Raw genomic sequence first — 13,629 nt, 5'->3', positions numbered from 1 at the left:
CTTCGTAGGTAAAAAAGTTGTGGATTGCTAAATTAACTCATTAAGGACCAGGAAACAGTTTATCATAATGTTATGAACACGTTAATTACTTTACAGTTTATGAAACTATAAAGTTTAAAGAAAAGATACCAAAAGAAAGAAAGATATTAAACAAAAATTAGATTTCATAACCACAATGTTAAAATACAGAATTTGAAAATGTAAAATGATTGAAAAAATTGCAATTAAATGTTACTTTAACGTAACGTCGACTCTTTATGAGTTAACATATTCACACTAGATAGATAACGTTCATAGGCAAAGAGAAAAAAGATGCCAGAACATCGAGAAAATATCTTGATAATAATCGAATGCCAGAGGGGGTATATTACATTCCAGTCATGGCGCGTGCTTTTCCTTCCAGCTGCAATCAAGAAATTCCGCGGCTCTTATTGCGAGAACAATTTTCGCGAAAGGCTTTATTTGATGCGAATAAATAGCTTAGGTCACGTGACACTAGTGTCGAAATTGATTTTCAATATGACTTATTTTTTAGGGCACTGCTGCGTTTCACTATCTTGCCTTTCTATTATTGGATTATCCAGCTGCAAAATTAACTACCGAAATTTCCGGAATATGAAGATAATTAGAAAATTTATTTATTTTTACGTGAGATTGTTTTATTCTTAGCCTATAATGATATAATAATATTTATATATCTCCCTGACATTATTTTTTTTATAGTTTCAGGTATTTCATATTATGAGCTAAGTGATTTTTCAGATATGTAATTTTATGAGCTATGAGCTAAGTGTTTTTTTATGAATTCTACCAGTGACAAATGTAAAATAATTGAACATAATAATTCTTAACAATTTTATTGGACACAATTTCTTACAATTTTATTTATTTATGCAATAATTTCCTTTAATTTCATTATAGCTATCAAATATAAATGTTACTAGAAAGTACTGTCTTCCTAAATAATACTTGTATAAATGTTCCCTGCACTTTTTCTTAGAACCAGCAATAGTGTCTGTTGAAGCAACAACAAGTCATTGTGCAGCAGTCTTTGGATCAATGAATACCTTAAATCCTTTCTTGGCTAACGATCCGGTTGCTTTCACGAATTCACAAACATACCTGCCGGCGCATCAAGTAACCGATCTTGCCGAGAACCTCAACTTCTGGATAGTCTGCGCCAACGTAAACTGCAATTAAATGTATAGTCCGTAAAGTATAGTAAAAGCTGTAAATTTTCCATATTTAACAAATCTTATTTTTCCATTTCATTTCGTTTCATTTTAATTTGTCAGTTAAATCGTTTCTTCGTCAGAAATGTCTTACTATATTAGATATGTTATATATTTTACATAGCGGAAAGCATTGACTAAGAAATATATAATAAATTCTACGAACTAAAGGAGGTTAAGTTAAGAAAGGTTACCTCATATGTCGGTAGTAACTATACATCTTATTGAATGTGTCAGCCGTGTAAAATTAGGAAGAACTCCTTGTTGAGAAATACTGTTGTATACGCAGATAATCTATTTTCAGAAGTGTAGAATATATTCAGGATTATCTCAGTTTCCGTCCACCACTGATGGCAACTTTGTGAAAGAATAGTACCGAATTGTGAAATATTGGTTCGAATATTATAGATAATTCGTATAACATTCCTACGAAGGATTACCAAAATATCTCTATTCCTATATTTTTCTTAGAATTTCCATTAATTCTCCTTTCTAAGTTTACTTAAAATTGACAAAAATGGTATTTTCAGATTTTTCAAAGAACGATGCAAACAAGTCAACGAGATTGGGTTGAATTGTAATTGAAAATTTTTATCGCTTCAACTAGTTAAAAGCGTTTACAATCTCACATTACGTAATTGTTTTATTGAAATGACAGCGATGGTTTTCATAAAAGCCTCCAGAACACTTAGTACAATTTCTGACTCATTGAAAATTGCGTGTCTTATCTTATTATTGCATTTCAAAAGAACGTCGTGTTTTCTAGAAGTTTACGATGAAGTTTTGAACGTAGATATACTAATTAAATAGAGACAAGAAGAAGGAAAAGAACCATATGAGCAACTAATATTGAAAAATAAAACCACAGTAAAATTTGTTTAATTATACAGTAGCAAATAAAGCGATAATTACAAGTAAATTTACAACAGTGATGAAAGTTCAAACGTGGGAGTATAAAATTCCTCAAGTGGGAGGTCGAATATGGTCACTGAATGATGAAAAGTTGACGAGTGCAATGATAGACAGATCAAATGTCTCGAATATTTCTTAGTATCTCAAAAGCATTATTATTTTTAATACTTTTAGTATTTACCTACATGATTCACGTAACATGATATATGAAATCTTTGACTCACGATATTATTAAGAAAATTTATTAAATTCCTTGTCAAAATAACAAGCATAAAATAATTCACACCAAAAAAGAAGAAAATGACAAACTATAGGAAGCTTGAAAATGCGATACAATTGCGATACAAGAATCTTACGTCACCGGAAAATGTCGATCTTACACAGAACTCATTTTATGAGGAACTGTTGTTCGAAGGTGCTCTATACGTATAATCTTTATTATTGAACAACGCAGCTTATTGTTACAATGTTAGAACGTTTTGTTCTGGATTCCGTTTCTATGACAGCAAATACGTTGCAAAGGATTAGTATCATTTCTTGTATAATCCAGTTAAACAGAGTGCATCTATGCCTTTATTCGGTCAGTCACAGTTGCGAGATGACTAAAATTTTCAATTACATCCAATTAAAACTCATTAAGTTTCAACAGTGATGACTGTCTTGCTAAAGAGCTGTGCATTAGTCAACTGTTATGTAGTTCTCGGTACAGTATAGATACGATTTATTTCATATGTATTTATAATTATATCGACTTTTAAGCATTTTATTTTGTGATGTTTAAATAAAAACAATTTCATTTATTTTTTAGAGATTATTCAACACTTTATCAATTTTGGAACTACTACTTGAAAGGGAACATATATATATTACAAACACAAAGTATTTGAAAAACTTACATAAACTTAAAAAACTGATGTCCTGATAAAGTATTGGTAAATTTTCATGTTGTATAAACTAAATAGCTTGCAAACATATTTTTATTACACGTAGAACTTCTCATCGTTATGTAATATAATATATTCTCAGAACTCTCTCAAAGTGTTAACTCTATTTATTTTGTATGTATACATTAGTATCATTTTATATATCTTATCTTTCAAATTGCAAAAACATTGATAACTTGATAAAATCGGTAGGGCTACAATATATTCATATATTATTCCAAAATAGTTGCAAAGTATATAATTAAAAGCAATATAATTAATTATATAATATTTGATTTTAGCATTCACATATGTTAATACAATTAAATAAAAATATAAAATGTTTGTTAAGATATCTAAAATCTAAATGTATCTAAAATCTTATATAATTTTAAAATATCTTACATTTTACACCAATCATTTTGCTCAGGAATGGCACCAATATACTGAAACTTGAAAATGATAAAGCGAATTGATAACGGGGCGTATCAATGCGAGTGCAGGGTGCTGCAACAACGTGACCCAGCAGTGGCAACGACAGCAAAGGCCGTCGACGCCGGTTGGCTTGTGGAAGGTGGAAAGGGAATATCCAACTTATAGTACTCGAAATTCTGGTCGACGGGTTGCCGCGTCAGTCGAGAAGCAGCGTATGCTCGCGCTTGGACTTCAGTGTCGGAGCAACTGGTCCACGTCGTAAAGTCGCGGCAAAAAAGCACGCCAAAGGAATGTAATCTCCGTACGAATGACTGATTTTCTACCCGTGTTCGACGCGCTTCAATTCAGAATCTATTCTATTACTCTTGGTAAGTGACTGAACGAAGAATTCATACGAGGAAAAAAAAGAGACATGCACGAGAACGTGTATGGCTCAAGCGCGCATACTGAATAGAAATATTCCGAGACGGTCGATTGATGATAGGTCGTTTGCGATTCATAGAAGTGTTCCTGTTTTTCAATATTATTATATTTTCTCATGTGAAGTTTTTCTATAAAGAATATTGATTTTTATATTTATTCCCTTTTTGGAACTTTTAAGTTTTAATTTTCTGGAGTGAAATACACAGCTGCCGCGACGGTAGTCTGTTCACGTGGTTGCATGTAACTTGTTTGCCGCGCTCTCATGTCGTGTGAAATCGGCTATGAGATTCGTACATTGCAAGTTCTTTGAAGCGAAGATCAGAATTTACTTCTCGTTTAACAAAGGAATGTATATAATTTATTTTCTTAGATTTTTGGATGTTATTTTTATATTCATATCATTTAGAACAGATTTATTAGTTTTGCTTTTTAGTGAAAGTGTAAATCGTTTATTAGCATAATGTACGATATCTTTTAAAAATTGAATATCAATTTAAATATAAAAATTTACCAATTTATTTACAAATATTTGTCAGAGTTCTTATCTTGCATACTATATTGCTTCCTGTTTGAGGCTTTAGAATGAGAGATACAGTTGTTTTCATAAATCTGTTCGTGCCATGGTAACTTATATGTATATCGTGGTTTTATTGCAAATTTTTTAAATAAGAATAAATTAATACATTCTATTCGTGTGAAATATAGTAACTTTAAATTGGTGTAAACATCATTTACTTTATTATTCGTACTTGTACTCATACATAATCATACTTACATTATTTATATTCATTGACTCTGAAATGAATTTAAAAGAAGTAATGTACATATTATACTATTCTTCATATAGTATATGTTTATTCAGGTCGTTCGATAATTGCAAGTTAGAATCCCACGTCAAAGTGTGTAACGATGACTCAGATTAATAATTGGCGAATGATAAGGAGGTCGAAGAAATCGTGACTCTATACAATACATTGATTTGATTCGAATTGGCAGTGTATCTATTCATGTGCTGTATTTCCGGCTAATATGTTTAAAACCATAAACTAATCACTAAGTCACAAAGTTAGAAACTAAATATTTTTCTAAATTCCTATACAAATTTTAACTCAACAATAAATATAGAAACATTTACTTTTTATATCTATTCTTTACATTAATTATTCTTTATAATTAGCCAGAAAATCTGACAAGAATATTTAATACATAGTTATCTTCGTTCTTTACTTAATACCAATGTAATTCTACCACAGTGTTTACGAACCACATATTTTTTTCCATCTTGAAGAACGTCATTACTTCACATAATTATGATTATGAGATACGAAGACGCCATTCACATATGGAAACATGAATTGTGATGATTTATAACATCGTATACCAAAGTGACTAAATTTAAATATATAAGCGTGTGGATATTTGTACTTTGCCAATTGCTAATTAAAATCGTAAAGTTTGACGTACCACGCTTATCCATTTTAAATATTTTCAATCGACAGGAAAGATTGTAAATTATTATAGATTATGCATTCACTCGAAATTGAGCGTATTTGGAATATACTAATAAATTTTTCCGATTGGCACACCCAATTCTATGGAAAAACTTTATTTGCTATTCAATCATGATACAAGATTTATGATTGGAAAATAACTATTGTAGAGATAGGAGGAGAGATAAGAGGTATAGGTAGTATAAAAAAAAGCTTATTGCGATTTCCGAATCGTCACAGGATTGCTTTATTATATTTTTATTAAAGTTTCCATTGTTATTTTAGCATATTGATAATTCTAATTTACATCAGAATTAGTAGATGTTAAAATTTTCTATATAATATGTATCAAAATGTTTTTTGATGCAAAAGTACACTAGTAATTATCATGTATTTGGTTTATTTTAATCTTTTAGTGAGGTATATTATTTTTATTAAGGATCTCGTCGTAAAGAGTCGTTAAAGAAAATGTGATTATTATTATCTTTTATCATTTTTTATCTGGAATAAACATGAGTAATTATTTAAATATTTCTCAGAATTGAAAAAATAAATATAAGAGAACAATTTTTGGTACAAGACGATTTTTGTTTCGAGCGGATATGATAACCATTAATGTCTTTTTATCGTTAATAGCAGTTGTTAAATTGAATATAAAAAAAATATAAAGATATTGTAAAAAGATTGTTCTGATTATATGTATAGTGATCTCTTTGATAATACAGTCAAAAATAATTTTTATTAAAGAAGGTCCCAAATATTTCGTTTCTATAATACAGTAGACATAATTCTTTAAATAACAAAGTAATTTAAAACTGTTTTCCTTCCGAAGTTTTATTATATTTACTTAAAACATAATATCTTTTTTCCGTTTTTATAGTTACATTTTGTAAAAGGAAGTGTCGTTTTAGCAATTGCATTGCAAGCAAGAAACCTCTCGAAGTCAATGTTCATCCAATTTATGAGCTTCTACAGAGTCTTGAATGATGATAAATTTATTTACATTTTGCTATAAGAATACGTCAATTGTAAAGATAATACGTCGTAGAAAACAATTCAACATATAGTTATCGGACGCAAGTGAACTCTGACAGTAACGAGAAAATTTATATTGGCTCAGTTCCCGAGATTCATTTATAAACGATGATACTATCATTAACGAGTAAAACATTAATAGTTACAGAAAAAAGACAATAAAATTTATAATGAATTAAGAAAAGAAGCTATTTCTTTAGAAGAAGAAGATTGTAACTTCGTTTGAAGAATAGTTTTAGAGTTTTGCAATTGAATTATAATAATCCTCTTCATCGTACTTGCCAATATTTTTGTAGTGTTATTAAATGTTAGTACGAATTTATTTTTATACAATATGCATGTATATCTTTCATTAAAAGTTAGTATTTAAAAGAAATACTTATATGAATTTTAGTTAACGTTTTAAAGAAATAGTATATGTAATACATAACTATTGTATCTAAATCTTCAAATTTGCTATCTTCAAATTTAAGTGAGAACAGATTTTTACTCTATATATGCAATATGTTGTTTGTTGTGCTCTTTCATATCATTAATAGGATATGGAAACTTCTAACAACATTTATCTAAAATGTTTTCTAATGTGTTACTTCAATTTATACTTATCTTTTTAATTATATATTATGACATAGATATTTGTCTAAGTCTAACGCCATACTTAATGGCAAATTTATCCGTTAACCTTTACAATAAGTGTTTTACAATTACGTAACAAGTTACTATCTATAAGCATAGTTTGCCGAATGAACGATAATTAAAGGAACTAAACACATCTAATTGCAAATATCAACGCAAAATCCTTGAAATGCTGTAAACGAACCTAGACCTTAACCTTCATCAGCAATTTGCAAGTTTCTAAGATCATTCGCTAGTCTTCTATGGCCTGGAGAGATATCTGTATAAAAACAGCACTGTTAATACCAAAAGTTTTAATTCAATATTCTCTCATATAGAAGCTGATATTGTATTATATTTTACCACAAAGGTATTCATAATACAACATGATAATATAATAATTATCAATCAATAAAATGACCTTGATCTTCATTTTTTTTTTAGAAAGTCATATCAGAGTTTTTGTTAACGTTGAGAGAAAAGTCAGAAGCTAATAGAAAACTGCTAGAAAATTTTCTTTTAAATTTACAAAGATTCCAATATTATATCCTTAATATATATCGGGGAAAACCCCTGGAGAAAATCGCGATGTACTACAGGTAAAAAACAATAAAAGTGTTGACAGGCTAGGGAAAGGTGGGCCATATACCCGTTGCCTTTTACGACACGGGATAATAAAAAAAAGTATATTTGACCATGGATCATCCACATCTGCATGCTAGGAGTACCAAAACCGTGGTATAAAAGGTAGCCGTTAGTCAGTTGCGACTAGAGTTGTACTAAGAGTTGTAGCCAGAGTTGTGAATCATTAATTTAAGTTGTCTTAGTTAAATCACATTACTGTATTAAGTTCACGTTCAATAACCATTGCTTCCTGTTTAAATTATAATAAATAACACTGTAGAGATCACTAACCAGAGATTGTGTATTTCTAGATATAGTTGATAGATTCTTGGGAAAATTTTAAGAATGCTTGAGAATTGAAAATGAACCGGTAACTGATAAAAAAATCGTTCAATATTTATATTCTATCATCATGCTCTAAAAAAAATGCGTCGATTTATAGGGAATCCACGGTATCAATATTAAACGTATATTTTGTAGGTTTATCAATTTGTTCATGCATATTACAAGTGCCAAATGCTATACTCAAAGAGAATTCGACTTTAGCCTCCGTTTCATTCTTGTCTTGTGCCAGTACAAACTACATAGCGATGATAAGCGACAAATGAACGATGGACCATGGGATAATTTACAGAAGACAAAATCTAGTTCTTACGCGATCAATTAATTTTATCCTTGATTCTTTAATAATTCATTGCATATAAATAGCAACTGTTTTGCAATAATGTTCAAATAAACAAAGTATAGCAGAGTAACTGAACTAGAATCTTCAAATAACTGCTATTCAAACGTGTATTCTATGATAAAATTATAGACTTTCTTTTTATATTACAACACAGGAAAATCTTAAATATAGATATAGATTTAGAGAACTTACGTTGACTATCATGAAAACAAGATGCTGTATAAAATAATTAAAGTCTCTCGTCAAACTTTTAATAACATAGTGACTTTTAATGATATAGTGGAATATATATATAGATAATTCCAATAGAAATTAATATTTTGACTGAATTAGAAATTGTTTAACTGTTTCAGTAATCACGAGACAAGCGCGTATTGGCAGCTATTGAAACGCCTGAGGAGGCCGAAGACCAGCTTCTGTAATCGATGGGTTGAGAACGCGAAATTCGTGCTTTTCTGCTTTCTTCTCTTCTCGTAACCAAGGTGTATAGCTTACCGATGAGCCATGCTGAAGGTAGTAGGAGCCTCCTGGCTGCAGACACGCATCTCCACTTACATCCTAATCGCCGTAGCTCTACTAGGAGTCGGGGCAATAATTCTCAGTGAATTCGGACAGTAAGTTCATTAATTCACTATATCACTTTAATAAGAATCAGGATTGAATAGGAATAATCATGAATTAAATTAATCATTAAATTAGACTGTCCTGACAAAAAGTATTTATAAGAAAAATACAAATGTTACAAAAATATATGGAATGTAAATATAAAAAAATATGAAAGGTATGAAAAGTATTCCAGAAGATAATACAATAATCTATAATTTATATTTAGATGAAAAGCGCAAAAATAATAATTTAATATTTAAAAGCATTATAGCATTCATTAACTGAAATAGTACCAAATTGATAACATTCACCTAACGTTAGATCATATACAGATTAAAAATTAATACACAATGCAACTATGTACATCTTATTTAAATCACTATAGGCCATAAATCAAATATTGATCTATATCAAGCTATTTCACATACAATTTCAATATACATACATATAACGGATGTCATGATCTTTTATCAAGAAACAAGTGTTCTTACTTGAAAGATCAACGTTCCTGCGATAACTCTGACCGCATTCGACACATGTGAAACGCGTGCAGCAATGTGAGTGAAGCGATCAAAAGCATCGGTATTTCGATGGTAACAAGCTGGATGGGACCGGTCGCGACATAGGATCGAGTAACGCAACGTCTGGCTTCTCGAATTCGCACTTGTCGCTATCACAGCACGATTGGTGCGTGCACACGTTGTGCTTCCGACGTACCAAAGCTTTTACGTACTTGACACGCGGTTTATCTTGCTTGCCACGTGCACAAATAACAAACGATAATTTCGCCGAACAGATAATAAAAACTACTTTATTTATTGTCATATGTTTTCATTATCATTTGCACGTGATCTGCATAAATTCTTGAAATATGTCTTATTCTTAGTTTTTTTAATTAAGTGTCTTTTTGTTATTTTGTAATATTTTTGTATTATTATTTTTGTTCTTTAATTAATAAATTATTGTCCTTTGATCTTTATTATGCGACGTCGCTGTTATCTAATTGCCTCTTATTCATTTCAGATATATGTATGTATTGTTTTAGTTAAGTAAGATCTTTGGGAAAAGTTTATGGTATATTTCTATAGATGGCATCTGAATTTTCGAGTACAGTAACTTTAATTCTAATTCAATTCAAGCAGATTTTTATGTTATTATATAATTTGATAGGTAACCTAAAAGAAATTAATTGTTTCAAAAATTGTAGGTACAAATTAGTAGGGAAAAATATTTCGTATTCCAATCGAGACGTTTTTAAGCTGTGTGTGCGTGCGTGCGTGCGTGCGTGCGTGTGTGTGTGTGTGTGTGTGTGTGTATAAAGAATTACTAAAAACTGGTTTTAATGAGTTTCATGAGTTGCCTACGTTTCTAAAGTTCGATATAAATGAATAATGTAGCATACATTACAAATGTGATTGCAATCAGGATTTGCAATTAGAAGTAGGTTCTGTATGTGAAGGATATTGATATGTATAATATATACTTTGCATATTTCACATAGAGACATAATAAACTTTTAATTCTCGTATAATCAGATCATTAATTACTAATAATAATTTCTAATCGTAGAAGTTAAAACGAAAATTTATTTTATTGTCAATTATGTGGGCATTCCAGATTATTTGTCTAATATATCCATTTCATATGTGCACAGATACACCAGTTAGACTTTTTTAATTACCTATCTATTGTACGTTAACAGTGTCGAACAAGATGGAATCTATTCAGCCACCGTATTATGGAACCGTAAAGGAGGATATCGTATTGAGTTTTGGGGCCAAGGCAATGATCTAACTGCTATACCATTGCATGCAGCTCGAGCCTATTATAAAACTGAAATTTTCGAGCATGGGTAAGCCAATGTCATACATAAAGTTAATATAAAAAAAATATATAAAGCTAATATTACAAATATAATATAATATTTGTATGTTAAGTATATATATCTATAATAAAGAGATAAAATGAATCGTAATATAATTTTTACAGATGGTCCTATATTGAAATAGAAACATCATCAAAATACCCAGATACTGTGCAAGCTTATGCCGCCGGACTGTTGGAAGGTAGTCTAACTTGGCAATTAATTCATCATCATTGGTTCAACACTATAAAGCCAAAATGCGAAACAAAACCCGTTGAGTGCCAAAAGCTAATGCGATATCTTCGAGACAACACTGCCGTCATTCGTGAACGTGCAGAATTGACGGAGTCTACTGATCCTTTTTGGCATATGGTACACAATTACTCTATTGTCTTAATAATAAATCATATTTTTAGTAGTTTTAAAAGACGATAAAATTAACTATAACTAAAAAAATACTAAATATTAAAAAATATAAAAAGTACGTTAATAAAAAAAAAATAAAATTGATTTTTGTTTAGGTACGATTATTTTATGCTCAATTAGACGGTTTGGAAGCTGGTTGGAAATTTGCTGTACGTCGGAGTCGTGTGTCGGTATCATTGGAATCTGACGATTTCCTTTGGCTCGCCTTGACTTCCGATTTATCTGGTTTCCAAAAAGTATTCAATATTTCCAATTCCGTAGTAAGTTCTATGATCCACTTCAAATTTCTTGCAAGAGACAATCCGGAACCTCTAGTTGCAATCAATCAACATACATCAGCACCGTAAGTGAATCATTATATATTTCTTATATTAATCAATTTGTTTAAGAATTTCAAATATAAACTGACATAAGCTTTGTATTTTCATGCTGCAAGGATAATTATAATAAACGTGGGTGTAATTATTTAAACTATATAAAACTACAAACTATGTAAATATATTTAAATGTATACTTTATTAAATGATAGAAATTAATACGAATAAACGACAAATCTTTATTTCTTATTTTATAGATACACTCAAATGTTAAGACTCTTAAAAAAATACACATTTGGCTATCATGTGCTACCTACGACAAGAACTGATGCATTAATTCCGGGTCGATCAATTGTATTGTCGTCCTATCCTGGAGCATTATCGTCCCGCGATGAATTCTATTTAATAAATGGAGAAAATCATGAAATGATTATTACTGGAACATCTTTACTAGCAACGAATCAGAATGAGTGGAGTCTTTTGTATCCAAAAGATCATGTATGAATTTATTGTTAAATTTACATAGGATGTGCCTGAATATCATGTACAAGCAGGTATGAGACGATTCTCTATGACAGAATGAAAAGAAAATTAAACAAAATAGAATAAAACTTTTTCGTCCAAGACTTAGTTTTCGAGAAAATGGAGTTTGGAAATTTATAAAATGTATTTAAACATAATTAATTCCGGACTGGATAGAAATAAATAATCGACATAAAGAATAAATATTAAGCAAATTTTTAACTAAACATTTTTAAACTCTAATGTCTTGAGTATGAAGCCTTAAACGAGAAAATAGTATTCCACATCTTGTACTCATTTTGGCATGTAGAATAAACTCATGCCGATTATTAACTTCTGTCACATTTAAAATTAGCTATATTCAAATATACTTAATAAATTTTCAAGCTTGATTTTCTCGAAAACTAAGTCTCGAACGAAAAAATTTTATTGTATATTTTCTCCTTAGTTTTTCATAATGAGTCACCTCATGCCAATTCGGACATGATATACAGGTGCACCATATATATAGTTTATTTTATGTACAAAAAGTTATTAAGTAATAATAATAATGTTATAGGTAATGCTAACTGTAAGATTAATGGCAGCAAATCGACTAGCAACGAACAGTCAATCTTGGTTTGACACTATATCTTATCAGAATGGTGGAGCTTCTGCATTGCAATGGATCAGTTTTGAGCCACGTTCCATGACTGTATTATTAGTGGAACAACTACCACGCATCACCGTTGCTATGAATTATACCGAGAAGTTTAAGAAAATCGGCTTCATATCGTACATTGGTATATCGAATTTTCAAAACATTAACGACATCGTACGGCCTGCCAAGAAGGATGTAGATCTTTTGAAACCCCATTTAACGCGTTTACAAGAGAATATCACTACGTTCGAGCAATTTCGAAACTTGATGCGTGGATGCAGCCAGGAAGGTTGCACTTCCGAGGAACAAAATTCAAAAACAAATCAGTTGCGGGAGTTGACGTATCGTGGAGATTTGGAGGATATACCTGTACCGTATGGTATTATAGATACGAAGATTTTAGCAATTTGTGCAGATGGTCTCAAAAGCTTTGAAGCTACTTCCGGACCATCTACATCGCAATCGCGAACACCATTCCAATGGTCGAAAAGCTTCCCCAATATTTCGCATGTAGGTCACCCGGATTCTTTCGAATTTAAAGGCGTTACTCCAAAATGGGTTTGGGCCTAATTAATTTTATTAAAATTTTGCTTAAAACTAACTTACTTTTTTAAAAACATTTTCAAGCATTTTTAAGAGAATGAAGACGATTCCCCGTTAATTCCTCGCAGTTTGATTTTTATTCCTCTTAGACAAAGTTTTTAATTATAGTATTTAAATATTTTATAGCTGGCTCATATGTTAGCCGCCTATGGTTAAATTTTAGGAAATAAAATAAAATAAAAACATAAGAATTTATAGTGTTTCCAAATTTATTTCTATCACCTTGAATCTTTATTTTAATACTAAAACCCATTAAATTCGCTAGTATATTACATTT

At 30.3% G+C, this 13,629-nt stretch overlaps 1 protein-coding gene and 1 long non-coding RNA gene across 2 annotated transcripts; one reads left to right on the top strand and one right to left on the bottom strand.

Moving 5' to 3' along the window:
- Positions 1 to 841: 841 nt before the first annotated feature.
- Positions 842 to 2,945, bottom strand: LOC139985587 (uncharacterized). The gene is made up of 2 exons (XR_011799440.1): positions 1,427 to 2,945; positions 842 to 1,190 (listed from the first exon to the last, which is right to left on the bottom strand). It is a non-coding gene; the product is annotated as an uncharacterized lncRNA (long non-coding RNA).
- Positions 2,946 to 3,675: 730 nt separating this feature from the next.
- Lama (phospholipase B domain containing lamina ancestor) lies at positions 3,676 to 13,547 on the top strand. The gene is made up of 7 exons (XM_072000096.1): positions 3,676 to 3,870; positions 8,728 to 8,988; positions 10,683 to 10,832; positions 10,970 to 11,216; positions 11,366 to 11,613; positions 11,845 to 12,085; positions 12,669 to 13,547. Exons 2-7 carry the CDS (start codon positions 8,879 to 8,881, stop codon positions 13,317 to 13,319), a joined length of 1,647 nt encoding a protein of 548 aa, XP_071856197.1. The 5' UTR covers positions 3,676 to 3,870; positions 8,728 to 8,878; the 3' UTR covers positions 13,320 to 13,547.
- Positions 13,548 to 13,629: the final 82 nt, after the last annotated feature.

The sequence above is a fragment of the Bombus fervidus genome, chromosome 3 (assembly GCF_041682495.2).
Source record: "Bombus fervidus isolate BK054 chromosome 3, iyBomFerv1, whole genome shotgun sequence".
In the NCBI taxonomy this organism is placed as follows: Eukaryota; Metazoa; Arthropoda; class Insecta; order Hymenoptera; family Apidae; genus Bombus; species Bombus fervidus.
Note: the sequence above shows the minus strand (reverse complement) of the source record. Positions and strands in the feature narration are given on the sequence as shown.